This window comes from Thamnophis elegans, chromosome 16 (genome assembly GCF_009769535.1).
Source record: "Thamnophis elegans isolate rThaEle1 chromosome 16, rThaEle1.pri, whole genome shotgun sequence".
Lineage (NCBI taxonomy): Eukaryota > Metazoa > Chordata > Lepidosauria > Squamata > Colubridae > Thamnophis > Thamnophis elegans.
The window spans coordinates 38,611,076-38,638,378 of NC_045556.1; the positions used below are offsets into that span (position 1 = coordinate 38,611,076).

The 27,303-nt window shown below is 49.3% G+C and overlaps 1 protein-coding gene across 1 annotated transcript in view; it reads left to right on the forward strand.

Moving 5' to 3' along the window:
• NUP188 (nucleoporin 188) overlaps positions 1-24,522 on the forward strand; it is a 32,491-nt gene extending 7,969 nt beyond the window's left edge. Inside the window, exons 10-44 of the mRNA XM_032232750.1 lie at positions 443-557; positions 984-1,181; positions 1,874-1,963; positions 2,375-2,440; positions 2,531-2,650; positions 3,497-3,623; positions 4,379-4,534; positions 5,402-5,528; positions 5,926-6,013; positions 6,522-6,598; positions 6,811-6,925; positions 7,082-7,202; positions 7,540-7,606; positions 7,881-8,006; positions 8,475-8,605; positions 8,795-8,901; positions 10,213-10,419; positions 11,326-11,495; positions 11,840-11,909; positions 12,118-12,185; positions 13,243-13,438; positions 13,793-13,867; positions 15,218-15,303; positions 16,524-16,669; positions 17,329-17,510; positions 18,478-18,678; positions 19,414-19,506; positions 19,595-19,753; positions 19,832-19,969; positions 20,413-20,487; positions 20,571-20,780; positions 21,338-21,469; positions 22,116-22,189; positions 23,258-23,387; positions 23,831-24,522. Coding sequence (XP_032088641.1) covers positions 443-557; positions 984-1,181; positions 1,874-1,963; positions 2,375-2,440; positions 2,531-2,650; positions 3,497-3,623; positions 4,379-4,534; positions 5,402-5,528; positions 5,926-6,013; positions 6,522-6,598; positions 6,811-6,925; positions 7,082-7,202; positions 7,540-7,606; positions 7,881-8,006; positions 8,475-8,605; positions 8,795-8,901; positions 10,213-10,419; positions 11,326-11,495; positions 11,840-11,909; positions 12,118-12,185; positions 13,243-13,438; positions 13,793-13,867; positions 15,218-15,303; positions 16,524-16,669; positions 17,329-17,510; positions 18,478-18,678; positions 19,414-19,506; positions 19,595-19,753; positions 19,832-19,969; positions 20,413-20,487; positions 20,571-20,780; positions 21,338-21,469; positions 22,116-22,189; positions 23,258-23,387; positions 23,831-24,001 — 4,414 coding nt within the window. The 3' untranslated portion in view covers positions 24,002-24,522. The remainder of the gene's footprint in view (positions 1-442; positions 558-983; positions 1,182-1,873; positions 1,964-2,374; positions 2,441-2,530; positions 2,651-3,496; positions 3,624-4,378; positions 4,535-5,401; positions 5,529-5,925; positions 6,014-6,521; positions 6,599-6,810; positions 6,926-7,081; positions 7,203-7,539; positions 7,607-7,880; positions 8,007-8,474; positions 8,606-8,794; positions 8,902-10,212; positions 10,420-11,325; positions 11,496-11,839; positions 11,910-12,117; positions 12,186-13,242; positions 13,439-13,792; positions 13,868-15,217; positions 15,304-16,523; positions 16,670-17,328; positions 17,511-18,477; positions 18,679-19,413; positions 19,507-19,594; positions 19,754-19,831; positions 19,970-20,412; positions 20,488-20,570; positions 20,781-21,337; positions 21,470-22,115; positions 22,190-23,257; positions 23,388-23,830) is intronic.
• Positions 24,523-27,303: the final 2,781 nt, after the last annotated feature.

The following is a 27,303-nucleotide window of genomic DNA, read 5'->3' on the forward strand; positions in this document are numbered from 1 at the left end:
CTTCATTGGTTCGTGACTCTCCGAGGCTCCTGGCGAAGTTCTGCAGATTTTATGCCTGGCAGCCCTCCAAGCCAGATAAGGTCTGTGACCGTAAATCCTCCCTTGAAAGACTTTGCTGGAGGTGAATAAGCAGAATTCACAGCAAATTAATAAAAGGTTTTTTTCTTTGGGACAAGGAGTCTTGGGAAGCCTCGGTCAGAACACTAAGTGGTCCTTGCTTAAAGATCAAAATTGGGACCTGCAGCTCCATGTCTATGCGGCTGTAATGGACTCACTTCCTCTGAGGTCATTAAGCGAATCACTCACTGGCTTTTTTTTTTTAAATCAGAAAGCAAAATGAGCCAAATAAGGGTTTGTTCGAGAGGAGGTGAATCTTCTCATGCACTTCTGATTTCGTGGTGTTTTGTCCCTCCCCCCCCCCCTTTGTAATCATGCTTTCCAGGTACTTCAGTGCTCTAATTCTAGTGGAAGGCATGGAAATCGACTCCTTACATGAACGTTTATTGGATGATAGGAAGGAAGAACATAAGTTTGCTGGCAATGGACAGATCCGCCAGGTAAAGTCCTCGCAACTCTCTGATCGCTGAATATTCATGTTTATTTTTACCTCGCCATGCAAAATCTTTGAGGAAAACATTAGCAGGAAGAATAAAACTGTTTCCTGATCATTTTTCCTTCCCACAACAACAACCCTGTGAGGTGGGGTTAGGCAGAGACGGAGGGAGAACTTGGCCCAAGATCACACACTCAGCTTTTGTCCCTGGCGGGATTAGAACTCTCCATCTCCTGGTGATTGGCCTAGAGTCACCCAGCTGTCTTTCATGCCCAAGGCAGAACTATAACTCACTGGTGGCTCAAAGTGACCCAGGCCTAAGGGGTGAACTAGAACTCACCGTCTCCTGGTTTTCTAGGCCAGCATTTTCACCACTATGCCAGACTGGCTCTGGGCAAGGTTTGGCACGCCATCCATTTCCTCCCAACAGGAGATAGACCGCCTGCTGCTGACCCTGGGGGACGTCCCCCATCACGCCCCCGTCCTCTTGGCCTGGGCCTTACTCCGGCACACGCTGAGCGCTGATGGGTCGAGCGGGGTGATCCGGCGGATGGGGAGCACCGCCATCCAAATGAACGTCTTCCAGTATTTGACCAAGCTGCTCCGAGCCATAAGTTCTGAAGGAAACGTGAGTCTTTGGCCCAGAAGAAATATATTTAATAATGTTTAATGGCTTAAGGGCTGAGAGGCCCCCCCCGGGGCCCATTTTTTTCTTATATATTTTTTTTTAACCTTGGAATTCCGTTCAGGTCACACCACTGCAATTTCACCTTTTCTCCTGCAAGGAAAGATTTAAGTAGATTTAAGCTTTATTTGCTAGGTTTGGCTCATTGATTTTCCAGTGAAGAGGGAAAAAAATGTAATATCTGTAGCTGTTTATAGCTATAACTAAACAGATTGTGAATGGGGAATAAAAACTCTACAGCCGGTCCTCGTTTAGTGGCAATGCAGGCAGTCCTCGTTTAGCAACCTCCACTGGGACTGGCAGCTCAGTTGTTACGGAAAGGGGCCACTAGCTGAAGCTGCGGCTGCTTACGATCTTAGTTCGTTTTCCATTTGCTTACAAACTGGGTCAGTTGGGCTGTAGAGTTCGTTTTTCATCACCGTTGTAACTGCCAACAGTTGTGAAACGAGGCAGCCGCTAAGCGAGGACTGGTTTGTCTTCAACTGTGAACGAGAAAGTGTCGTAAAACTGGGCACAACTTGCTTAGCCAGTGTCTCGCTTAGCAACAGAAAGGTTGGGCTCAGTTGTGGTCGTAAGTCGAGGGCTACCTGGATTTCCATGGCTCCTCCGGTTGTGAAAAGGTTCTTTGTTTACAGTGTATTTCCAGCACCGCCTGCATGTGCATCTATGGCCTCCTGTCCTTCGTGCTGACTTCTCTGGAGCTGCACACGCTCGGCAACCAGCAGGTAAGAGTCCCAACCATCTCTGCCCAGAGTCAGGGGGGAGGGGTGGGGGTGTCCAACCTTGCCAAGACCTGTGGACTTCAGCTCCCAGAATTCCTCCGCCAGCCAGTTGGAAATCAATTTTGGCCATAGAGTTGTCCACAGAGAACTATAGTTACATTAAGAGGATAAAGAATTCTTCAGCCCAGAGGAAGCACTAATTGTAGTTTCTTACGACATCTTTAAATCTTCCTAAGGTCGTCACATCAAGGGTACCAAATATAATGTGACATATGTATATGACACATATATCCTTCTTTGTAAGCCGCCCGGAGTCCTTCGGGATTGGGCGGCCTATAAATTTAATTAATAAATACATTTAATAAATAAATATGTCCCTCCCTCTTTCCCTCCCTCCCCGTTTATTTTCCCAAGGACATAATCGACACAGCGTGTGAAGTTTTGGCTGCTTCCAGCATTCCTCCCTTATTCTGGAAAACGGTGAGCCTCCTCTGGAAGCAACACTTGATCTGCGCTTCCTTTCGATTCACTCTGCTTTTGACCACTTCTGTTTTCTGCTTCTCATTCCAGGAACCAACAGCAGGTCTGGGCATTATTTTGGATAGCGTGTGTGGCATGTTTCCACACCTCCTCTCTCCTCTTCTTCAGTTACTTACTGCACTTGTTTCAGACAAGTCGACGGCAAAAAAGGTACATACGAAAGTCAGCGGGAGAAAAATCAATGTCTCTTGCTATCGGGGTACTAGAGACCTTTTTAATAGCAATAGCCATAGCCCTTAGAGTTATATACCGCCTCACAGTGCTTTCCAGCCTTCTCTTAGCAGTTTACAGAGTCAGCCTCTGGTCCCCAACAATCTGGGTCCTCATTTTACCCACCTCGGAAGGACAGAAGGCTGAGTCAACCTTGAGCCAGTCAGGATCGAACTGCCAAACTGCAGCTAGCAGTCGAGTGAAGTAGCCTGCAGTGCTGTGCTCTGACCACTGGGCCACCTAGGCTCTTTAAGTCTCTCTCAGTCATAAATTTGGGCTAAGGTGATCCTTTCATTCACAAAACTGGACATCCCTGGGTAATTGTGGAGGTAGGCATATGATTTAAAAACCAACCTACCTACCTTCCTTCCTTCCTTCCTTCCTTCCACTCAAGGTTGACTCAAGTCTTCCATCCTTCCGAGGTGGGTAAAATGAGGACCTAGATTGTTGGGGGACAAGTAGCTGACTTTGTAAACCGCTTAGGGCTGGAAAGCACCGTGAAGCGGTATATAAGTCTAACTGCTATTCCTATTGGAAATGCTCCTTGTAGAGTAACAGAATTCTGAAAGCCTGCTCGAGTTCCTCCCTGTCCCTCTTGTTCTAAGTAGAATCAAGGAGGAGTTGGGTTGAGTTTCTTTCTCATGCTTGCACCTGCCTCACTGGTCAGTTTTTTTCTGCAACCTCCTTTTTAATGACTTGTGTCTTCCCAAGACCCTCCCTTGGTTCCTTTCTGCCTGCTTCTCTTCATGAGCCCATCTTCCTTCTCTCTCCCCCTCCCCCCTAAAGGTTTACACATTTTTGGACAAGATGTCCTTCTATATCGAGCTTTATAAGCACAAGCCAGCAGATGTCATCTCTCACGAAGACGGGACCCTCTGGAGGAAGCAGACGCCCAAATTGCTGTACCCCCTCGGTAAGAGATGTTTTGGCACCTGCTGCCCTTCCTTCAAACACCTGTGCTTACGTAATATTCAGGGGGGTCCTTGGTGCACTCTGAGCATGGTGGTTTTCTTGCAGACATTTCTTTGCCAAACTAGGTAACATCATCAGTGCGGCAAGGGAATGGGGTTTGCCTAATGCTCATTATAGAGCCGACGTGGCGCAGTGGTTAAATGCAGCACTGCAGGCTACTTCAGCTGACTGCTAGTTCTGCAGTTCGGCTGTTCAAATCTCACCGGCTCAGGGTTGACTCAGCCTTCCATCCTTCCGAGGTGGGTGAAATGAGGACCCGGATTGTTGTTGGGGGCGATATGCTGACTCTGTAAACCGCTTAGAGAGGGCTGAAAGCCCTATGAAGCGGTATATAAGTCTAATTGCTATTGCTATTTAAAAAAAAAGAGCAGACCCCATTCCCTTCTAGCGCTGAGGAGGTTCCCAGGTTGGGTAATGAAATATCTGCAAGGAAACCACCCAGCTCAGAGAGCACCAAAGACCCCACAATTCAGTACTGAGCTCCAAATATTTTCTTGTTACCATTATTAACATCCACCTTCTACTGTCCGGCCAAATGAACACTTCCCAAATTAACCAGCTGGACCTCTGTTCCCCCCCTCCCCCCGGACAGGTTGCCCAGTCTTGTTAAGGACCCATTTTGTCGAGACATCCTCTTTGTCCAAAACGTCTGGTTTTATTCTGCTTTTTCTCTCCCCCCCCACACACACCTTTCAGGTACAGGTCAAACCAACCTTCGGATCCCTCAAGGGACAATCGGGCAGGTGATGCTGGACGACCGGGCCTACTTGGTACGCTGGGAGTATTCTTACAGCAGCTGGACACTCTTCACCTGCGAAATTGAGATGCTGTTGCATGTGGTGTCGACGGCTGGTGAGTTTCCAGAGCTCCAAGGAAGCTCTTGAAAGGGTTCTGTTCCTGGGCTTGGGGGCAGCATGCTTGGTTGGAAGGTAAAAGGCCCCCAAATGGGAGACCCTCCAACTATCACAACAGGGACAGGGGAAAAGACATACTGGGAGTCCTTCCTTCTGACTGCGTTCTAAGTTTTCATAAGCCACTTACGGCCAAAATTTGACGACCGCTGCTTTCCTGTGGCTACATTGTAGGCTATTGGCAACTGGCCCGCAGGGCTCACTTATGGTCATAACTCAAGGACTATCCCTGCCTGATGAGAAGGATGTCCTTGAATCTCCCAATGTATTTGTTTTGTATTAGTATTAGTTTTCTTTTTCTTCCGCATTCTTTTTGTTCTTCCTTTGATATTGGGTAAAAATCATGATTTGTGTTTTTAAAACAAATAAGCTTTCATAATGTCACTCATCTTTTGTCAATGTTTAAATTAATTTTAGCGTTAATATTTATTATTCCTTGTTCCTTTTATTGATTGCGGGCTGCCCTGAGTCGCCTCCAGGTGAAATGGGCGGCATAGAAGTTTTATTAAGCATATAAAATAAACTTCCAGATTAGCCAATTGTACTATAGCATACATTTTCATTTTGACCATTTCCTTTCCTTCGCCTGCACTTGGCACTTAATTCTGTTTATAGGATACCTGTATGACATGTTGGTTTGGTGGAAGTAGTTCAAAACACCCCCATTAAGCTAACACTGTCAGTGTGTAGTGTGCAGATCCTTGGTTTGTTTCTTTCTTTCTTTTACTTCTTTCTCTGGGGTTTTGCTTCTGAGGGTTCACGGCAGAAAAGGCCCGTGTCCACCTTGACCTCTTCTGCTCTTTCTCAGATGTCATCCAGCATTGCCAAAGGGTTAAGCCCATCATCGACCTGGTTCACAAAGTCATCAGCACCGATGTGTCCATTGCCGATTGCCTCTTGCCCATCACCTCCCGGATCTACATGCTGCTTCACAGGTTAAGATCTTTTTGTTTTTAAATCAATTTTACTCATGTTCTCTTAGTTATGCTACTTCGTGCTTAATAAAGATCGTGTAAGGCAGTGTTTTTCAACCACTGTGCCGTGGCACACTAGTGTGCCGTGACATAGTGTAAGGTGTGCCGTGGGAGAATTACTTTATATATAGTCAATATAGGCACAGAGTTAAATTTTTTTAACATTTTCTAATGGTGGTGTGCCTCGTGATTTTTTTCATGAAAAAAGTGTGCCTTTGCACAAAAAAGGTTGAAAAACACTGGTGTAAGGTAAGATCTTGAGTCTCCACGGGGACTCTTGCCTTCTTACGGAGTCCTTCTCAAGAGCTTCTCTGGAGGCAGGACGATTTCACCTCCAGCTCTTTTGCTCTTCTTGCAGGTTAACCACTGTGATTTCTCCCCCGGTCGACATCATCGCCTCTTGTGTCAAATGCTTAACAGTGCTGGCTTCCCGGATGCCTGCCAAGGTAAGAGAGCCTCGCTCGCTTCTCTGCTGTGGTGTCACAAGGTTGATGCAGGGGTGCAGAGATACTCGCCCCACTGGCCCTGCCTCCCTCGTGCCTGCAGAGGAGACACGCTGGGGGTCCCGTCAGGCCAATTACTCCGACTGGTGGGGCCCAGGAGGGAGGGCCTTCTCTGCTGTGGCTCCTCCCCTCTGGAACATCTTGTCCCGCCCCCCAATGTGAGGTCGGCCCCAGCTCTCCTATCCTTTCGTAAGGGCCTAAAGACCTGGCTGTGCCAGTCGGCTTAGGGCCCCAGTGAGGGACCAGCACAATGGAGGTGCTTGATTGAGTAATAACAGATCCCACCTCTCCTCCCCTCTGCCCTCCCCACGTCTCCTTGGTTTTAATGCCTTTTCATGTTTCAGCTGTATCTGTAACTGTAAGCTGCCCAGAGTTACCCTGTGGTTAAGATGGGTAACCAATGCATTTGATGAATAATAAACAAAGGAGCGTTTCTGACCCTTCTCCCCAGGTCTGGACGGATCTTCATCACACAGGATTTTTACCTTTTGTGGCAAATCCGGTTTCTAATATGAGTCACCTGATCAGGTAATTTGATGTACAGATAGTTCTCGACTTACAAGAGGAAGAGAGAGGGAGACCTAAGAGTGAGCAGGCTGGCCCTATTATTTACCATGCCCCTTGCCACTTGTCTATAAAGAGAGATCAACCCCACCCCCCACCCCGCTTGTGCCCCCAACTCCCTTCTGGCACAGATGCCAGAGCATTTCCCAGCCTGCTAACTCTCTCTTTCTCCCCAGTGCAGAGGGAATGAACGCTGGAGGCTACGGGAATCTGCTGATGGGCATTGAGCAGCCCCAAGGCGAATACGGCGTGACAATCTCCTTCCTGAATTTAGTCATGACGCTAGTCCGGGTATGTGCTGAGAGAGAGAGAGAGAGAGAGAGCGTCTCGCATCCCTTTTGGTTCCCTGCTGCCAGAAAGATTTTAGTTTTTGCTACTTAATTTTCATCTGGGCGATTTGAGTAGTGGAACGTCCCATTTAACTCTCCTTCTGGCTGTTTCCTTCAGGGGCAGCTGGGCAGCACCCAGAGCCAGGGCCTGGTGCCGTGCATCGTGTTTGTCCTGAAGGAGATGCTGCCAAATTATCACAAGTGGCGCTATAACTCCCATGGAGTGAGAGAAAAAATAGGTAAGCAGGACTTTCCCTTCCCTCCAGAAGGACTGAGATTTAGCCTGTCATTTTTTGGGGGGGGACTCTTCCTTGGTATTCGTGGTTTCCTGTGAGGCTCTCAAGGGCAAAAAACTCTGCAAAGTTTCCCAGATCATCCAAGAGAGTATTTCTCAACCTTAGCCGCTGTAAGAGGTATGGGCTTTATCCCCCAGAATTCCTCAGACCAGGACCCTGGGAGTTGAAGTCCCCACCTCTTAAAGTGGCTAAGGTGGAGAAGCAGTCCTGGGAGGACAGCTGAGCTTGTTCCATTCTAACTCCCTTCTGGAACGCGGTGCCACTTTTCTCTTTGTTTCAGGATACCTTATCCTCCAGCTGATCCATGCAATTTTGAACCTGTGCCCTGAAATGGATCCTCGTAGCAGGTGAGGGCGGGGTTTTCTCAGCAACCTTATATCCTGGATAGGCTACTTTGAGGCCTTATCCTCCTTCACCTGCTGTGTCTGCAGCTTTTTTTCCTTCTTCCTGCTGCCTGCCAATTAAACCCATGTTGCATTCTTCCCTTGATGCTAAGCTTCTAGTCCTCCTGGGGGACTGGAGTAAAGCAAGCCTCTCTTTCAACTCCTGATGTGAGGTTGAAGCTCATCCAGATGTTTCTCCCCTAGAAAGTAGAGCTTTTTCTCTTTTGCTTTTGAGCAGTGCCCCCAGCCTCCAGTCCCTCTGCATCTTCAGCCTGGCCAATACGGAAGCAGGCCAGGCGGTCATCAGCATCATGGGCATCGGAGTGGACACCATCGATATGGTGATGGCCAGCCAGTCCTGCAGGTGAGTGCCTGCATTTTCTTAATTAAATCAGTGGGATGACTTGCCTCAAGACGTTGTGGGTGCTCCATCCCTGGAGGTTTTCAAGAAGAGAGTGTGGTGGCCCTCCAGTGGCCAGTGGAGCTGGTGGCAGAGTCGGACAGTGAGGAGGTTGGGGAGGAACCTGGGCCAGTCCTGGAGTCTGGGGAAGGCTCTGGTGAGGGCTCTGTGTCAGAGGCAGAGAGGGGGCCAGAGATGAATGCCAGTTATCAGCTGCCTTCAGAGTCAGACATCAGTGAGGCAGAGGAACAGCTGGAGCCTGTTCCCAGTGTGTGCATGCCCAGAGTGGCCAGACAAAGGGAACAGCTAAAGAACGGGGGTCGACCTGGGAGTAAGGCCACAGGGGGATGATTTCATGTCCTTTGGCTGCTGGTGCACTTCTGAGCAGAAGCAGGACGGGTTTTAACGCGGTCCTCCTTCTTGGCAACGCAGCGATGGGGAGTCTCAGGGCCAGCTCCTGATCCAGACGGTGAAACTGGCGTTCTCCGTCACCAACAACGTCATCCGGTTGAAGCCTCCCTCCAGCGTTGTGTCGCCTCTGGAACACGCCCTGACTCAGCACGGTAGGTCCTTTCCCGCTGCCCTTTGAGGAATGGCTTTATCTTCCGCACCAACCATTTGCGCTTGACGCGCAGGATTCGCATTAGTTTTCAACTGATTTTGGATTCTGCTTACCCTGTGCAGAAAATCAGTTTCCTCTTGACCAATGCTTTATTTGCATGCGGCTTTACTCTCTGCCCTCCCAATCCCAGGGGCCCACCGGAACAATCTGATCGCTGTCTTAGCCAAGTACATCTACCATAAACATGACCCAGCCTTGCCACGACTAGCCATCCAGCTCCTGAAGCGGCTGGCAACGGTAAGTGTTCCTTTTTCTTCTTCTGACACCCTCCTCCGTTGCTGCCCTTGGCCCTCGGACCTGGCCCAGCCAAGTGACGCGGCAGGGTTTCCAGCGACTTCTTAGTGGTAGTGGGTCAAACTTCAATGGTTGTGCAATTTGTTGTGGGAAAAGAGCAGGCAGAGCCGAGAGGGTGGAGTTAAGTAAGTCACTAGCTTAGAATTGTTGCATTCCCACAAACTCTCTACGTTCGATTTCTTTTTGAGTTCTGCTGTCCGAATTTAGTATTCTTTTTTTTTTCCTGAAAAGTTTTATTTTTTATTCTAGGTATACACATTTCTTCTTCTTTACATTTATCATACTTATACATTTGTTATTCCATTTAAAAGGTTATAATATACAGTTTGTTGCTTTATTTACCATCCCATCTGATTTAACACCACCTTATTTTCCCTTTCTTTTCTTCCTTCCTTCCTCCTCTCCTTCCCCTTCCTTCTTCCTTTACCTCTCCCCTACTCCTACTCTTCCCCTTCCTACCGTCTCTCCTTCTCTTTCTCTCCCTTCCACCCTCCTCTCCTCTTCCTCTCTCCCTTTTTCTGTTGTTGTATAATAGGTGTCTCTTTCAAATCTCAATTTATGTTTTCTTGGGATGGTATTTCCGCCAATCCAATATAGTTTAGTATCATTTCTTATTCCTTCCCTTCGCTAATCTACCCTATATTTCCCCCCCCCCTTTATATCTCACTCTTGAATATATACTTGTGTATTTAGTATTTTCTTTTTTGTTTTTCCCCTCTTTCCCCCCATTCCCGTTTAATAGTGTATTGCCTGGTTCTGTATCTTCCGAATTTAGTATTCCTGTGTACAGGTTTGAGCAACAAATCTTCTTAACTGGAACCCTGTGGACATTCTCAGTCATTCAGGTTATAATTTTTCCAGAATGCAACTGGGCTCTCTCTTTTTTCTTCTTTGAAAACATTTCACTTCTCGTTCAAGAAGCTTCTTCACTTCTAACTAACTAACTAATGAACTTAACGTTTTCAAGGGGGGGAAAAAACCCCCAAGAAAGTCCAGTTGCCTATTGGAAAAAGCACCTTGGGTTCTTAACCAGAACTTAACGAGCGATCCTGATTCTTTGCATCTCAAGCCCAGTTGAGATGATGATCAGGTCAAAGTCCACACATCATACATTCGTTGAGAATCACATTGCGTTACAATGAACCCTGTAATAAACTATATGGGGCAGTGCACCCTTCCCGTTCTGTGGGGCACTGGGTGCATGGCATCTATGCCCTTCCTCATCTTCCCTCCCTCCTCCTCCCCTCCCCTTAGGTGGCTCCGATGTCTGTCTACGCCTGCCTGGGCAGTGACGCCTCTGCCATTCGCGATGCCTTCCTGACCCGCTTGCAGAGCAGAATTGAGGACATGCGCATCAAAGTCATGATCCTCGACTTCCTCACGGTGGCCGTGGAAACCCAGCCGGGCCTGATTGAATTGTTTCTTAACCTGGAAGTGAAAGACGGGAGCGAGGGCTGCAAGGTAATTACATCAATTAACAGAATGAAATGCAAATTGATTTTGCAGCTCTCGATTGGGACTGGAATTGCCCTCGCTAAATAATGTGACCGTTTCAGTGAGCCAGGCCTGACTCTCACAACCCTTTTTGGACACCGTTGTTAAGTGAATCACATCATTAAGCAAATCCGGCTTCCCTGTTGACTTTTTTGGAAGTTGCAGGTGGCGAGCACAGGACAATTGCAGATACATGCTACTTGAAAAGCCCCCAGGCCATGATTGCGGGGATGCTGTAAGGGCAAGGACCAGTCCTAAATAACCTTTCAAAGTGCTGTCATAACTTCGAACAGTTGTTAAATGAATGCTCATAAGTCAAGGACTACCTGTAAGCAGCCCAAGGTTTTTTCAAAGTATCCTAAGAAAGAGAGTTACTTTCCTATTTTGCTACCCATTTTCTGTCATTGGAGCTTTTGCCTGTCAGTCAGGACTTTTTTTGGAATTCCACAACTTGGAAAACCTTTGTGTTGTTCCAGCAACACAACTGTCCTTGACACAACCTCGCTGGCAGCTCGTTTCAAAACTTTCCCCCTGCCGTCCGTGATCTCCATTATTTCCACGCTTTCAGGGCTGTGTGAATGAATGAAGAGCCAGACCTGTGGAACAAACTCTGATTAAAATCTTGGGGGTGTGGCTGAGAAATTAAGAAATAGGAAACATAAGCAAACATCTTCACGGGCCGTTTCAGTTGTGCCGACACGGGGAAAAAGCAAAGGTGGTTCTTGACTTAGGACGACAACCGTCCTCTTATCACCAGGCTGAAGTAGTCCGTGCTGGGGTTCAAGGTGTTTTTTTAACCGTCGGCTATCAATTTTAGCTTTTGTAGCCGAAGTCGGGACCTGGATGTGTTCCCCTCTCCCCCTTCCCTTCCAGGAGTTCAGCTTAGGGGAATGGAGCTGCCTTCACGTGGTCCTGGAGCTGATTGACTCCAAACAGCAGGAGCGCTACTGGTGTCCCCCCCTCCTGCAACGAGCCACCGTTGCTTTTCTCCACGCCCTGTGGCAGGACCGCCGAGACAGCGCCATGCTGGTCCTCAGGAACAAGTGAGTGCTTCTCTCTCTCTCACTCACTCACTCACTCACTCACTCACTCACTCACTCTCTTTTTCTTTCTCTGTCTCTGTTTGTCTCTCTCCCCCTCTCTTTCTTTCTCTGTCTATCTCTGTCTCTCTTTCTCTCCCTCCCTCTCTCTGTGTCTCTTTGTCTCTTTCTTTCTCTCCCTCACTCTCTCTGTCTGTCTGTGCCTCTGTCTCTCCTCTTCAAACTGCGAACTTCATTAGTTTATCAAAATGTAAAATTCAGAAAAATGAACATAATGAGAAAGCAGCAGAGGAGGAAGGGGAAGAGGAGGGGGGAAAAAAAACCTACAGCATTTTGTGTGTTTCTAGGCCAAAGTTTTGGGGAAACTTAACCAACCCGTTGTTTGGAATCCTTCCTCCACCGTCCGAAACATCTGAGGTAAGGAAATGGGGCAGAGTTTAGCCCCCTTGGTTGCTCTGAACCCGTGGCTTCCTCTGCCTCTGGGCCAGGAATGCCCTTGAGGTAAAGAAAAGGCAAAGAATCCCTGGGTGGTTGGAAGTTGCTGCTCTCTGTTTAATGGTCGCCTGCCAGAAATTGCAGGTTAAAAAAAGCAACACAGTTCTTGTGTTCCTTTCTCTGTCTGCAGCTGAGTGTCTTGGAAACCTGTGCCTTGATAATGAAAATCATTTGCCTGGAGATTTATTCCGTGGTCAAGTAAGTGACATTAATAGAATGAATGAAGAAGAAATTCAGCCTAGGAAGAGGGTACACGGGTCTTTACAGGTGTTAGAATTGAGAATAACAAAATTGGAAGGGACCTAGGAGGTCTTCTAGTCCAACCCCTTGCTCAGGCAGGAAACCCTATACCATTTCAGACAAATGGTTGTCCTGTGTCTTCTTTAAAATTTCCAGTGTTGGAGCATCCACAACTTCTGGATCGTTCCACCGATTACCGTATTTTCACCCATATAACCCGCCCACGCAAATAACCCGCCCACGCATATAACCCGCGGGTTTTCCGGATCGTGTAAAATATCTTCCGTATACCCCGCCCACGCATATAACCCGCCCACGCATATAACCCGCGACGAGTAAGAGAGAAGGGAAACAGCTGAGATGGGGGGGGGAAGAAACGGAGAAACAAGCCTGCGCAAGCTGGGGAAGAGGAAAGGAACGGAGGAGAAGGAAACAGCTGAGATCGGGGTGGGGGAAGAAACGGAGAAACAAGCCTGCGCAAGCTGGGGAAGAGGAAAGGAACGGAGGAGAAGGAAACAGCTGAGATCGGGGTGGGGGAAGAAACGGAGAAACAAGCCTGCGCAAACTGGGGAAGAGGAAAGGAACGGAGGAGAAGGAAACAGCTGAGATCGGGGTGGGGGAAGAAACGGAGAAACAAGCCTGTGCAAGCCTCCGATCGTGTAAAATATCTTCCGTATACCCCGCCCACGCATATAACCCGCAGGGGGGCGCTGTGCATGTAAAAACCGCATATAACCCGCGGGTTATATGGGTGAAAATACGGTAATTACTCTCCAGGCTGTGGGCAGAGTTAGCCTGCAATGCGCTACTTAAATTTTTCAGTGCTCTTTTCAGCTACTCATGCTGGAACCTTCACCATGTTTGATATCCGAGCTCCCTTAGAAGCTCCCTCGTGCAAATTTGCATTAAGAATCTTATTTTTCCATTCTCAGCAATGTAGTTTCAACCCTTCCGCTTGTGATCTTAATGGTTTTCCAAGGGAGAAATCCTCTAATTGTGTCTCTGTGACCTGCAGGGGGTCTCTGGACCAGTCCTTGAAGGACACACTCAAGAAGTTTTCAGCCGAGAAGCGCTTTGCTTACTGGTCGGGCTACGTGAAGTCCCTGGCCTTCCATGTGGCCGAGACGGAGGGCAGCCGCTGCGCTTCCGTGACCGAGTACCAGATGCTGATCTCCGCTTGGCGAATGCTGCTTGTGGTTTCCACCAGCCACGTAAGGGCCACGGAATCTCTTGCTGCCTGTCTTAAAACACTGTAGGGCCAGAGAGAAATTTCATCAAAAGAACTAAGTCCTTGCTTAACAACAGGTTGTTTAGCGATTGCTTGAAGTTACAACAAACCTTGATTTACATCCTCAATTGAGCCCCAAATTTGTTACTAAGTGAGACATTTGTTAAGTGAATTTTGCCTCATTCTGTAGCCTTTCTTGCCACAGTTGTTAAGTGATTATTACCACACACAGGAAACCTCCTTGTATTAATATCTATACATTAATGTTGGGATTTATAGGCAAGAGAGATAGGCCATCGCGTTACCGGTTTCAAATCACAAGCTTGATTTTTCTCAGGCCGATATCGTGAACTTGACGGACACGGAGGTTCAGCAGCTGTTCCTGGATGTCTTGAGTGGGACCAAGGCTTTGGTGAGAATTCCCATTTTAGAAACCTGTTGCTGTTCAGCCCTCAAACCTCTGTTTGCTTGTGGGTGATCTGGCAGAAATGGCAGAGGCTAATTTTTTTTGGGGGGGGGGCTCAGCTATTTTCGGCCCATCAGTTCTGAGGGCCTAGCTCAGTAGTCAGCAAAAATATTAATATTTTCTTCTGTTTTTTTTCAAAACTCTGCCCTTGGATTCGGAGTCTTAACTCCATGAGTAGAAGACCCTGCTCTGCCTTCCCCTGTTCCTTGAGTAGAGAGATTAAAAGCAACATGGAAATGAACACCCTCAGTGTTAAAATATGCTTTATGGATCAGTTATTTCCCCTAAACTGGGTCCTTTTCATAGGGCCTTTTCTGAGGCAGCCCCGCAAGGTTACCCCCACTTCCCTGAGGTGCATCTTCTGTGCAGAGCCAAGTTACAACCTCTGGGGTCCCTTCAGAAATTACCTTGATCCTTTTTATTCTTTCCCCTTTCTTATTATTTTATAACGCAAGTTTGCTAAATCACATTACCGTATTTTTCGGAGTATAAGACGCTCCGAAGTATATGACGCACTTAGATTTTGGGGAGGAAAACAAGGGGAAAATATCTGCCCTGCCTCCCTGCAACAAACACTATAGACAATATACACTGTTTGTAGTGTTATATTTCAGACTATACGTACAGATGCTGTTAAAATGTGCTTTCTGGAAGTATATGTTATTCTTTGCTATTTAAAAGAATAGCACTCTTTCAAACAATAGCACAGGGCCTCTTCCAATTTTTATTTTAAAAAGCTTCTTCATTTTGTTAAGTTGTCTAGAACAATAACAAAGCAGCCTTTAAAAAAATAAGTCTAATAATTTGAACATTCTGTAGGCATTTATAGTTGCTAACTTACCTCCTTGCAGCAAACAGCCTGATTAGCACAAGAAAAAAAAATCTGCCTCCCAGCAATTTGACACATGGCACAAACAGCAAGTTTCACTTTCAGTTTCTCCCGATAATCAGCTGTTTCAGGCTGCAGGGATTGCTATAGCTTATTGAAGCCTCTGCAAGCCCCCGATTGTTGCAAAGAGATAAATTGGAGGCCAAAGGGTTGGGACTGGTGGGTGGGTGGGGCTACATTTAGTGTATAAGACGCACTCAAATTTTCACCCTCTTTTAGGGGGGGAAAGGTGCGTCTTATACTCCGAAAAATACAATAATTCTTTTTAACTTTAGTGCCCCTTTACTCTGTGATTGAAATGGCTGTTTCAGTTTGACGTCCTGGAGTCGGGTGGCCAATACATTTAAAACGAGTAATAATAATTTAATATTGAAAAGACTCTCATTGGAAATGGAATCTCTCCGTAGCTGCTGGTTCCCACTTCCGGGTGCTGCCTGCAGTTAGGATCCATGCTGTGCACCCTCCTGCTAATTCTGCTGCGACAGTGGAGGAGGTGGGTATTTTGGATGGAAAGACGCAGCTGCCCAGGGGGGAAAAAAACAACCCCGGCTTTGGAAGTGGAACCTCACAGATTTGTTCCAGGACTGAGAATATCTGAAATCCCTTTTGGTGCCTTTTCAGTTAGGAGCAGGGAAAACCCCACCAGTCCTTTCGCTGCCGCAGTTCAACACGGGAGGAAGTTTGGGAAATGCAGTCCTTAAATTTATTTACTTATTTTTTTAATTGGCCAGTCCGTCTCTCTCAGCCCAACTAAGTAAGAGTAGGAAAGTGTGTTGAATATGTTAGTCACCTTTAAAAATAATAAAGGCAGGTTATAAACACAATCAAACCGGCCACCTGATCAGCACCATCTCCACTTGTGACAAAGCCACATCTTTAGGGCCTTAGGAAAAGCAGCAGGGTGGGTGGCAACCCTACTTGCGAGGAAATGATTTTCGTAAAAAAAGGGCCACCACCGAGAAGGCCCTTTTTCATGGTTCCACCAGGTGGTAGATACCTAATCGAAGGGACCCGTAACATGCCCTCCTTTCCTGTTGTGCTGGGTCAGGTGGATGTAAGTCTTGAACAACCCTGCTTAGATGTCATTTGGGAGCCGTTCGTGGGGGGGGGCAACTTTTGTCCACCCCAAAACTCACTTCCTGGAGCGATTCCCAGGTCCGAAGCTGCAACAGAGGGCGCCAGAAATACCTTGTCAGAGTTTATTGCAGCAGTCATATCCAGAAAACACATACTGATTCAGCAGGACTCTTTATATATAACATAACACATGAGATGTATCTACAACACTGTTTCTCAACCTTGGCAACTTGAAGATGTCCGGACTTCAACTCCCAGAATCCCCCAGCCAGCGAATGCTGGCTGGGGAATTCTGGGAATTGAAGTCCGGACATCTTCAAGTTGCCAAGGTTGAGAAACACTGATCTACAATACCGAGAGTGGCATTTCCAAGGACAAGCAAACCCAGTTCAGAGGAGAGAACAGTTCCAGTTCAGTTCCAGCCGCAGGCGGCTAGTTTTTGCTTCCGCACAGACTCAGAGCTATAGTACTAAGCCACGCCCAGGCTCCAAAGTGTTTCAGCTCCCATTGGCTGACCTTGTTGCTATGCCCTATCCCAGTTCATGAATATATCTACTCTGGCCCACCTGGCAGGTTCTAACCTGGTGTCTCAAGAGCTTTCTTCTCCCTTCCTGCTTTCTCTCCCTACTCTGCCAGCAAGTTGGGCTCGGCGGAGAAAATCATCAACTCCTTGACGCAGATCCTGGACGGAGTCCTTCAGGCTGACCAGCAGATGATGGAGAAGACCAAGGCCAAGGTCTTCTCCGCACTCGTCACCGTCCTGCAGATGAAAGAAATGAAAGGTCAGCGGGAGGCAGGGGAGGCCTCACCAGGTTCTTCTGGGTTTGATCCGTGGTTGAAAAATGGAAGAAATCTCTGCGTGGGATGCCAGGGGTCCAATTCAGGTGGTCCCCGACTTGTTTAGTGGCCGTTCAAAGTTACAACGGCAGTGGGGAAAAAGTGACTGACCGAACAACTGCAGTGATTCACTTAACCCCCTATGGCTAGAAAGGTCGTAAAATGGGGAGTAACCCACTTAACAAGTGTCTCGCTGAGCAGCATAAATTTTGGACTCCATTCTGGCCGTAAGTTGAGGGCTACCTGTATTTCCTGTTTGCTGTACTGCAGCATTGGACCAGCCGTCAACCTTCGCAGTTGTGCAACTGAATGCACTTTCATAGAAACAGGAAAAAAACCTTTGAGTCTACCTTTTGAGATTTAAAAAATAGCTTTATTTTTTAATTTTTGTCAGATGGCAGACACGTGTTTTTCCCAAGCCTTTTTAAACTCAGTTACTGGTGGTTGACCCACTGTCTCCGCTGGGAGGCTGGTTCCAGGTCTCCACCACTCCTGTTTTTGTTGAAGTTGTGCTTTCTAGCGTGACTTTTGAACTCCGCTCCTGCTTGAATTTTCCTTTCTTCGCTTCAAAACTCCCTCTCTCTGTGTGTGTTTCTGTTCGCAGCAAGCGAAATCCCTCAGTACTCGCAGCTGGTGCTGAGCGTGTGTGAGACCCTTCAGGAGGAATTCATCGCCCTCTTCGACCACACCCGGCATTGCTTGACTTCGGGAGATTCCCTGGAGGACAAAGACAGCATGGAGACGGACGACATCTCCCGGCACAGGCAGAAGGACCAGCGAGACGGGGCAAGTCATCTTTGTTAAAGAGTTTGTTGCAGAAATCACATCCGGAAAGCACGCACAGATGACTGATTCAGCAGGTTCCATTAACTTCTCTTTATAGACAGTGTAACACATGAATAAATGTACAACACCCACAGCAGGTTCTTCCAACGTGGTAGAGAGGAGAGATGGGCTTCCAGCTTCAACTCAGGAGAGCAGACACATTTCGTTTCAGAGCTCAGTACAGCTAAGCCCCGCCCAGACTTCTTTCCTGAGTCTGTTTCCAAATAAGCCTCATTGGCTGACCTTGTTACCATGCCTCTGCCAGTCTATGAGTATTCTGACAGCCTCGCCTTGCCAGAAGATAATAAGATGCCGGGGCTCCTTAGCATCGTTGGGGGGACACAGAGAAATACCATATCTCAAGTCTTCCTTTTAGCCATCGGATGCTTTGCGGTGGTCTCCCTTCACTCGCTTGTTAGCAAATAACCGGCGGGGTTTATTCATTGCCATTTATTTATTCAGATTTTTATCCCTCCTTTATTACTGTATTGGTATCTCAAGGCAGTGAATGTACTCCTGCCTATAATTTCTCCACAACAGCAACCCTGTGAGGTGGGCTGTGTTGAGAGAGAGGAGAGGAGACAGAGAAAGAGACAGAGAAAGAGAGACAGACAGACAGAGATTAGGTAGGTAGGTAGACAGAGAGAGGCAGAGAGAAAGAGACGGAGAGACAGATAGAGAGAAAGAGAGACAGACAGAGATTAGGTAGGGAGAGAGAGAGAGAGAGAGAGAGAGAGGCACTGGCCCAAAGCCAACACTTTCGTGCCTAAGGTGGGACTAGAACTCACCGTCTCCTAGTAATTGGCCCAAAGCTGCCCAGCTGGCTTTCATGGCTAAAGTGAGACTACAAGTTACCGTCTCAAGCACAGAACTAGGTGGGCTTAAGTCTTCCCCCCCCCCCCCCCGCCTCTGCCCCCCCCCCCCCCAGGTGTGCGTGCTGGGCCTCCACTTGGCCAAGGAGCTGTGCGAAGTGGACGAAGAGGGAGACGGCTGGCTGCAAGTGACACGGAGCCTCCCGCTGCTCCCCACCCTCTGCACCACCCTGGAGGTCAGCCTGAGGCTGAAGCAGAATTTGCACTTCACCGAAGCCTCACTGCACCTGCTGCTCACCTTGGCCAAGACCCAGCAGGTAAGCAGGAGGTCAATTGACGGGCCGACTATGCATCTGCTGTGGCCCCCCAGCGACCAGTGGAGCAGGCAGCCAATTCGGACAGTGGGGAGTTTGGGGAGGAAGATGGGCCAGTCCTGGGGTCTGGGGAAGGCTCTGATGAGGGTTCTGTGTCGGAGGCAGAGAGGGGGCCAGGGCCATCTGACAGTTATCAGCTGCCTTCGGAGTCAGACATCAGTAAGACAGAAGAACAGCTGGAGCCTGTTCCCAGTGTGCACATGGGCAGAGTTGCCAGGAGAAGGGAACAGCTAAAGAACAGGGGTGGACTTGGGAGGAAGGCCACAGGTGGACGGTGAATGGCCCCTCCCAGAGGGAATAAAAGAGGAGCGAAAGGGGAGTGGAGTTTGCAGGAGACAATTAGTTTGCTTAATTGGTTTGTGACTCTCCGAGATTCCTTGCTAAGTTCTGCAGATTTTATGCCTGGCAGCTCTCCGAGCCAGATAAGGTCTGTGACTGTAAATCCTCCCTTGAAAGACTTTGCTGGAGGCGAATGAACAGAATTCACAGTCAGTTAATAAAGGGGTTTTTTGTCGGGACCAGTAGTTTCCTTCAGGCTCTGGGGAAGCCTCGGTCAGAACAGCATCCATTGCAAGAACCATGACATTCACATGGTGCCACACGGGTCTTCGTCCCTGCCTGATATGGGGTGCAAGTACCCCAGCCCCTGAGTTCCTCTGATTTCCCCCTCTCTCTTAGGGGGCAGCAGCCGTGGCCACAGCCGGCATCCTTCACAGCATCTGCTTGCCCCTCCTGAGCGTCTACCAGCTGAGCAGCAATGGAGGGGGACAGGTGAGCAGGGGATCTCCCCCACAAATGTCCCTGGACAAATCCAGGCTTGTTTCCTTGCTTCGCGGTTTGACCATGGTTGCCTGCGCAGGTCCCCGTTTCCTCTCGGCGGTCTCTGGACGGCCCGTCCTGGCCCGGTGTCTACCGCCTCTCCGTATCGCTGATGGAGCGCCTGCTGAAGACCCTCCGGTACAACTTCCTGACCGACGCCTTGGACTTTGTGGGTGTCCATCAGGAGAGGATCCTTCAGGTGGGCTTCCCTTCACCAGCCCATCCCCCTCGGGAGGACCCTGGGGAACTGTGGGGCTCAAGAGTTTTCTACCCGCAGTGCTTAAACGCCGTCCGGACGGTGCAGAGCCTGGCCTGCCTGGAAGAAGCAGATCACACCGTGGGGTTCCTCCTCCAGCTGTCCAACTTCATGAAGGAGTGGCAGTTCCACCTGCCCCAGCTCCTCAGGGACGTCCAGGTATGGGAACTGCCTTGCTTAGCAACAGACTTCTGGTCGTAAAGGGACGTAGTGGCTCAGTGGCTAAGACGCTGAGCTTGTTGATCAGAAAGGTCGGCGGTTCAAGTCCCTAGTGCTGCGTAACGGAGTGAGCTCCCGTGACTTGTCCCAGCTTCTCCCAACCTAGCAGTTCGAAAGCACGTTAAAAAATTCAAGTAGAAAAACAGGAACCACCTTTGGTGGGAAGGGAACAGCCTTCCGTGCGCCTTCTGGCGTTGAGTCATGCCAGCCACATGACCACCGAGACGTCTTCGGACAGCGCTGGCTCTTGGGCTTTGAAACGGAGATGAGCACCATCGTCCCCTAGAGTCGGGAACGACCAGCACAGATGTGCAAGGGGAACCTTTACTTCTGATCATAAGCCGAGGACAACCTGCGTTTCCCTGCCTTCTCGTCTGTTCCAGGTCAATTTGTGCTACTTGTGCCAGTCCTGCACTTCACTGCTCCACAGCCGCAAAATGCTCCAGCACTACTTGCAGGTAAGTGGCCGGTTCCCCCCCGGATGTGAGCCCCGTTCGGCCTGCCTGGGGTCTCCCCCTCACTCCCCCGGGTTTCTTTCCAGGCCAAGAACGGCGAGTCCCTTCCCTCGGCAGTCCTGCCTCGCCTCCAGAGAGCCCCGCAGGTTTCGGCCAAGCCGGCCAGCCCGGAGACGGAGGCGGCTGAGCAGAGGGCGCTGCGCACCGTCCAGTACAGCCTCCTGAAAATCCTCAGCAAGTGTCTGGCGGCCTTACGTCACTTCACCCCTGACATCTGTCAGATCCTTCTCGACCAGGTAGAGGAGCCAGGCCCCTCCCCGGATGGGACAACAGATAGTTTGTCCTTAAAATCGCCTTTTTTCAAGAGGCGATTCGGACTTCCTGGGTTTTTTTTTCTTTGAAGAGGTTTCGCTTCTCTTCCAAGAAGCTTCTTCAGCTCTGACTGCATGGTGGGGAATGGAAGGATTGATGCTCCTTGCTGACAGCTCCTCCCCATCATCCAATCAAGGCCTAAGCTTGGGAAACACTATGATAACTTGGCCAAGATTCTTCCTTTAATATTTCTCTAATCTTTCTAATATTTTTTTTTGATAATTTCTAATATTTTCTATTTTCTCTTAATGCTGTCTAATGTTTTTTTTGTTCTCATACTGATAGACTCTCATTGTGTTCCTTTTTATAGTTTCCTTTATTCTATGGTTTTACTTCTGTTTACACTCTTTTCATTTCTTCTTTCGCATTGCTCTAAGCCGCCTAGGGCAGCCCCACAGCCAGAGGGGAAACGTAGCCCATAAAAATAGCAAACAGGACTGATCCTGCTCCGTGTGCATTTTGGTTCTGCTTCCTCCCGCAGTCCCTGGACCTGGCAGAGTACAGCATCCTTTTCATGCTCAGCTTTACGACTCCGGCCTTCGACTCGGAGGCGCCCCCTTCTTTTGGGACCCTGCTGGCCACCATCAATGTGGCCCTGAACATGTTGGGGGAGGTAAGAGTTTCAGAAGGGCTAACCTTATACTGCAGTGGTGAGGCCACAATTGGGGTGTCACAGAGAAGAGGGGGGGGGGTCAACCTCTTCTCCAAAGCACCTGAGGACAAGAAGTAAGGGGTGGAAATTTATCACGGAGAGCTGCAACCTAGAACTAAGGAGAGATTTCCTGACTGTGAGGACAGTTAATCCGGGGAACAGCTTGCCTACAGATGACCCCCCTCCATCCCTGGAGGTCATCCATCCCTGGAGGTTTTGAAGAAGAGAATGGACAGCCACTTGTCTGGAATGTATAAGGCAGTGTTTCTCAACCTTGGCCACTTGAAGATGTCCGGACTTCAACTCCCAGAATTCCCCAGCCAGCTATGCTTTTAAGTCAGTGTTTCTCAACCTTGGCAAACTTGAAGATGTCCGGACTTCAACTCCCAGAATTCCCCAGCCAGCGAATGCTGGCTGGGGAATTCTGGGAGTTGAAGTCCGGACATCTTCAAGTGGCCAAGGTTGAGAAACACTGGTATAAGGTCTTCTGCCTTGAGCAGGGGGTTGGAGTAGGTATTTTCTCACCCTGTTTCCATAGGTTGGAACGGTAGTTTAGTGAACGGAGCTTCGTCCTGAGTTCTGATGCTGCTTTTCTTTCTCCCCACAGTTGGATAAGAAGAAGGACCCCTTCAGTCTGGCTGCAGGACCCTCCCCCCAGCAGGAAGGGAACAAGACACTCAAGTAGGTACCTCAGGGCTTTGACCACCTTTAGAACATGGGAGAAGGAATCCTTTTCTTTTTTTTTAAAGATATTTGCTGTGGCTTTGAAAGCAACTTCTCCAGCAAAGGCAGGTCCTCAGCACAGCCCCAAGGCCAGGGAATATTTGAATTGTTCAGCAAGGGACCTGTTGCTTGTTTTTCCTCCCTCCCTCCCTCCCTTTTTTATTTTCCTGTATTATTTTTATATATGCCAAATTTTTGGGAGTATAATATGCACACACACACACACTCCTAAAAGAAGGTGAAAATTTGGGTGCGTCTTTTACACTGAATGTAACCCCGCCTACCCCACCCTTTGGCCTCCCAACAATTTGCCTCCTTGCAGTTTCAGCTTCAGCACAGCCTGAATAGCAGAAGCAGCTGATTGTCGGTTGGATCGGCCTCACAATTATCAGCTGTTTCAGGCTGCAGGGATTGCCATTGCCTATTGTCGCCTCCACGCACCCCGTTTTCTGCCTCCGCATCCCGTTTTCAGCTTCTGCATGCTCCGGTTTTGACCTCTGCGCACCCCAATTTTCCGCCCATTCTGATTCCCGCTGCCCAGAACAAGTGGAAAATGGGGCGCGTGGAGGCGGCAATAGCCTATGGCAATCCCTGCAGCCTGAAACAGCTGATTGTTGGGAGGTCGATCCAACCGACAATCAGCTGCTTGCGCTAATTAGGCTGTGCTGAAACTGAAATGGGCTGTTAGCTGCAAGGAGGCAAATTGTTGGGAGACAGTGGCAGATTTTTTTCTTCTTCATCACCAAAGTCTAGGTGTGTCTTATACTTCGGAGCGTCTTGTACCCTGAAAAATATGGTAATAAAAAGTGGCAAACACAAACTATACATTGGGGATATGTTTGGGGAAACGTCAGGCTGCGGTTTGCATTTTGATCCGTCTTTCTGCCAGTGCGGAGGCGGGAATGATGGCCCCTTTATGACTTGTAGGAACTTCCACTCCCAGAATTCCTGGGCCAGCAGGGCCTTGGTCCCCCACTCCCGCGCTAGCGCTTTTCGGTGGCTCAATAAACCCCGTCTTTGTTCCAGGCCCCTCCTGATGTTCACCATGGAAAACTGCTTCTACCTTCTCATCTCTCAAGCGGTTCGGTATTTGAAGGATCCGGCGGTGCACTCGCGAGACAAACAGCGCATGAAACAGGAGCTCAGCTCAGAGCTGGTAAAGGGCGCTCAGCGGGGTACTCAGCGTAGAGGACTTGCACTGCCGTTCCCATCATCCCTGGGCAGCAGCTGCCCTTGGCTGGGCCGAATGGGAAAGCGGGAGTCCCATGGCACACGCAGATGGCAGGGGTGGGAAGGAGGAGAGGGACGGGTTGAGTCATTGGCATCCTGCCTATATTATTTATATAACTGGCCCACCCAGCTGACTTGCATGCCTAAGGCAGGACTAGAACTCAACGTCTCCTGGTGATTGGCCAAGTCACCCAGTTGGCTTTCATGCCTAATCTGGAACTCCCAGTCTCCCGGCGATTTGCCGAAAGACACCCAGCTGGCTTTCACGCCTAGGACAGGACTAGATCTCACCGCCTCCTGGTTTCTAGACCAACCTCCTAGCCCCTCCCGTATCAGAAGTAACGGCCTAACCATGTCTTCCCTTTCCAGAGCACGCTGCTCTCCAGCCTGTCTCGCTATTTCCGCCGCGGTGGCCCTTCCTCGCCTGCCGGGGGCCTCCTGCCCTCCCCCCAGGGAAAACCCTCCTCCAAGCTGGGGCCGGAAGGCCAGGAGCCCCTCTTCCAGCTGGTCCAGACCTTCGTCCGACACGTGCAAAGATAAGACGCCACCCGCTCTGGCTGGAGATGACGCCCACTCGGTCTCCCATCCCTTCTGGGACCTCCACCAGGGAGGCGTTGGCTGCTCTCTTCCAGCAAAGGGCCCCCTGTCGGTGGGACAGACCCACTCCTCGCCCCCTCTGCCCCAAACAAGTAAATCCGACTCGGCCTTCATAAGCCTCTCCCTTATTTTTCTAGCTTAACGCACAGTCCAGGATGGGAAACAGATGGAGAGAGCTTGAATATCCCTTCCGAAAAGAATACCGGGCATTAATCTCGTAGGCCAAGGACGGTTTTTGTGACGGAGGGGGGCTTTGCAAAGGAAGGGCAGAGACCCCCCTCGTCCCCTTTGCTTTCCACGGGACCCGTCTCTGCCGTTCCCAGCGCAGAGAGGAGCTATTTTTATAAAGCCCCCGATTTGCTTTCCCAGGATCGGGAAAGAACCAGAATCCCATCGCTTGAGTCTCCCCCTTTTTTTGTACGAGTTGTTTCCTATTTATATTGATTAAACACGTTTCTAAGCAACGCTGGGGCTCTTCAATGTTCACCAAGCGTGGCCCAGTTTGGCTTCCGCTTTTCTGGAAAGGATAAAGTGACACGTAAAACAGTTGGAAGGATGCGCGTGCGAGAGAGAGACAGAGGCCTCTGGGAACACTGGCTCGCCACGCTTCGTTCGCACTTGGCTGCTTTAACGTCAACACCCGAACCCGGAAAAAACATTCTGCATTTCCTGCGTCTCGATTCAATGTCCGGAATAAAACAAGCTTTGCTTTAGCTAGAGATTGAAAGATAGGCCGTCCTCGAATTACGACCATTATGCCGCAATAACAATGTGTCCTGACCCAGGCTTCCTTAAAAAGCAAGAGTCTCTTATAGTCACAAACAGAACTTTCCACTCTTGAAACAAATTGCTTCCTGCCAAAGCCCCCTCCCCATTCGCTCCTCTTTTGTGTCCTCTGGAAGGGGCCAATCACCTGTGGCTTTACTCCCAAGTCGACCCTGATCTCTTAGTTGTCCTTGTCTTCTGGCAGCTCTGTGCATGCGCACTCTGGGAACAGGCTCCAGCTGTTCCTCTGCCTCACTGCTGTCTGGCTCCCTCTCAGCCCCCAGGACTGGCCCAGGTTCCTCCCCAACCTCCTCACTGTCCGACTCTGCTGCCAGTGGGCCACAACACAATGCCACTTAGACTTCTATGCTGCCCCATAGTCCTGGGGCATTTACAATGTCGCCATATGGCCGCCGGCAATCTGGGTCCTCATTTTATGGACTTTTACACCTGCCCGTTAGGATCGTACGTCATGACAGTTGTAAAAAAGCATGCGACTGGCCCAATTTTGCCACCATTCCGGGGGTGGGGGTGGGGTGGGGAGGTGAATAAGGGAATCCCCATGGAGACTGAGTGAGTGCCGGTTGCTAAGTGAATCCATTGTTCGCTAGGGTGTGTGGTTTTTTTTAACCGAAAACCAGAAGTAAAAGCTCGCAAACATTGCCCAAAACTCCACAAACGTCGTAAATTGCAGGTTGGGATGTGGGATGTTGCAAAATGACAGGTATCCGAAATGCGGTCATGTGACCACAGAGGTGGGAGGGGCCTACTGTGAGAAGAATTGGCCTTTTTTTTTTCACAGTTGCAACCAAAATCTAGGCGCTCGGCAATTGGTTCATACTTACAACGGTCGCAGTGTCCTGGGGTCATGTGACCCCTTTCTGCAACAGTTACCGGGGAGGCCAGATTCACTTAACAACCGTGTGACTGACTTAACAACTTCAGCGACACTTAACCACTGTGGCAAGAAAGGTGGCAAAATGGGGCAGAGCTCGCGTAAGGAATGTCTCATTTAGCAACAAATTCTGCGCTCATTTGCACGGTCCTAAAGTAAGGACTACCTGCATTTCTCTAGCCCCTGGGACCAGTCCCGATTTCTGCCTAGGTCTTGGGGAGCGGGGAGTGGGGGAATAAACTTAACTCGAGCCGCAGAGGTCCTGCTTTTTTTGGAAGAAGGCAGCTGAAACGGAGGGCGGCTCTAAACTTTTTATTAATCAAACGTAGCCGTAACAAGTGTGCATTTCCTTTACATCTGAGCTCTCGGCCCGTTTCAAAGTCTGCAATTGTTAAAGGAACTCGGCAAAGGGGGTGGGGGAAGCAGAATACAAACAGTTGCAAGGAAAGATTGGGGGGGGAGGCGTCCCCAGAAAAACGGGCCTCGGTTACTTGCTTCCTCCCCCCTGGTGAGGTTTCCCAGATCCGTGGTCCCAGCGGGGTTTCTGACTCGGACTGGGGATACATGCCAAGCACCGGAGAATGCAAAAAATAAAACCCCCACTGAAATTGGGGGAAACCGTGCAGAAGCTTTAAACCGAGCACACAGGAAGAACACCTATAACTTACAAAAGGATAATTCAAATGTTTTATACGGGGACGTGTGAGGGGACCCCCCTTCCCCCTGCTGCTATAACGGCTTCAGATCCAATCTTCGTGATCCATGATTTCAGCTCCCCCAAAGCAGCTTCAGAGCTCCTGCTGGCGGAACCTGATCATTCCCAAGTATTTTTTTTTTAAGTATTTGGGGGGGGGGGGTGTTGCCCGAAGATCACACCAGCGAGAGTCTTCCGCCTGCCAAAACCCAAAAGATTTGGCAATGCCCCACACCCCCTGGGGACATTCAGCGGGTCCCTCCAGAAAAGGAGCACTTGATAAACTTGGTAAAAAGCTCAAGAAATGCTTCATTTCTGTTCCCAGCCTCAGGAAGAGCAGAATCGGCTAAACTCCCATGTGGCTTTCTTAAAAGGAGAAACTCAAGAAGGGAGAAGGAAGCAAAGGAAACTGCAAGTCATTCAAACTAAATTGCGTTTGCGGAAGGGCTGAGCAACGTCCACATCGGCCTAAAAAGCGCCAAGAAGAAGAAAGCGCGGGTCAAGCGTTGAGCCAGGCGGCCTCGGGCGGTGGCTGAATCTGCTCCATGCTCTCTGCTTGGTTACACCGGCTCTACATAATGGCTTTTGAGTTCGGGAGAAGGGCCCCCACGGATCGAGCTATGGGACGTGGAGAGATTTGACAAAGGTGAGCCCCTCAATCTGCAGGCAGGGGTGTTTGGTGTGTCTGTGTGTGTGTGTTTGCAAGGGGAAACACAAAATCGTGGGGAAAATGGTGCAAGGCCAGATAACCAAAGCCGAGTTGCAAATTCCATCTCTTTTTCTTCGCGAAATCCTTAGGATCTTCCTATCAAAAAGATTGGTTCAAAAATATTGACCCAACCGGGATGGGTCATCTTTGCCTGTGAGACAAAACTGACTGGCTCTGCGTTG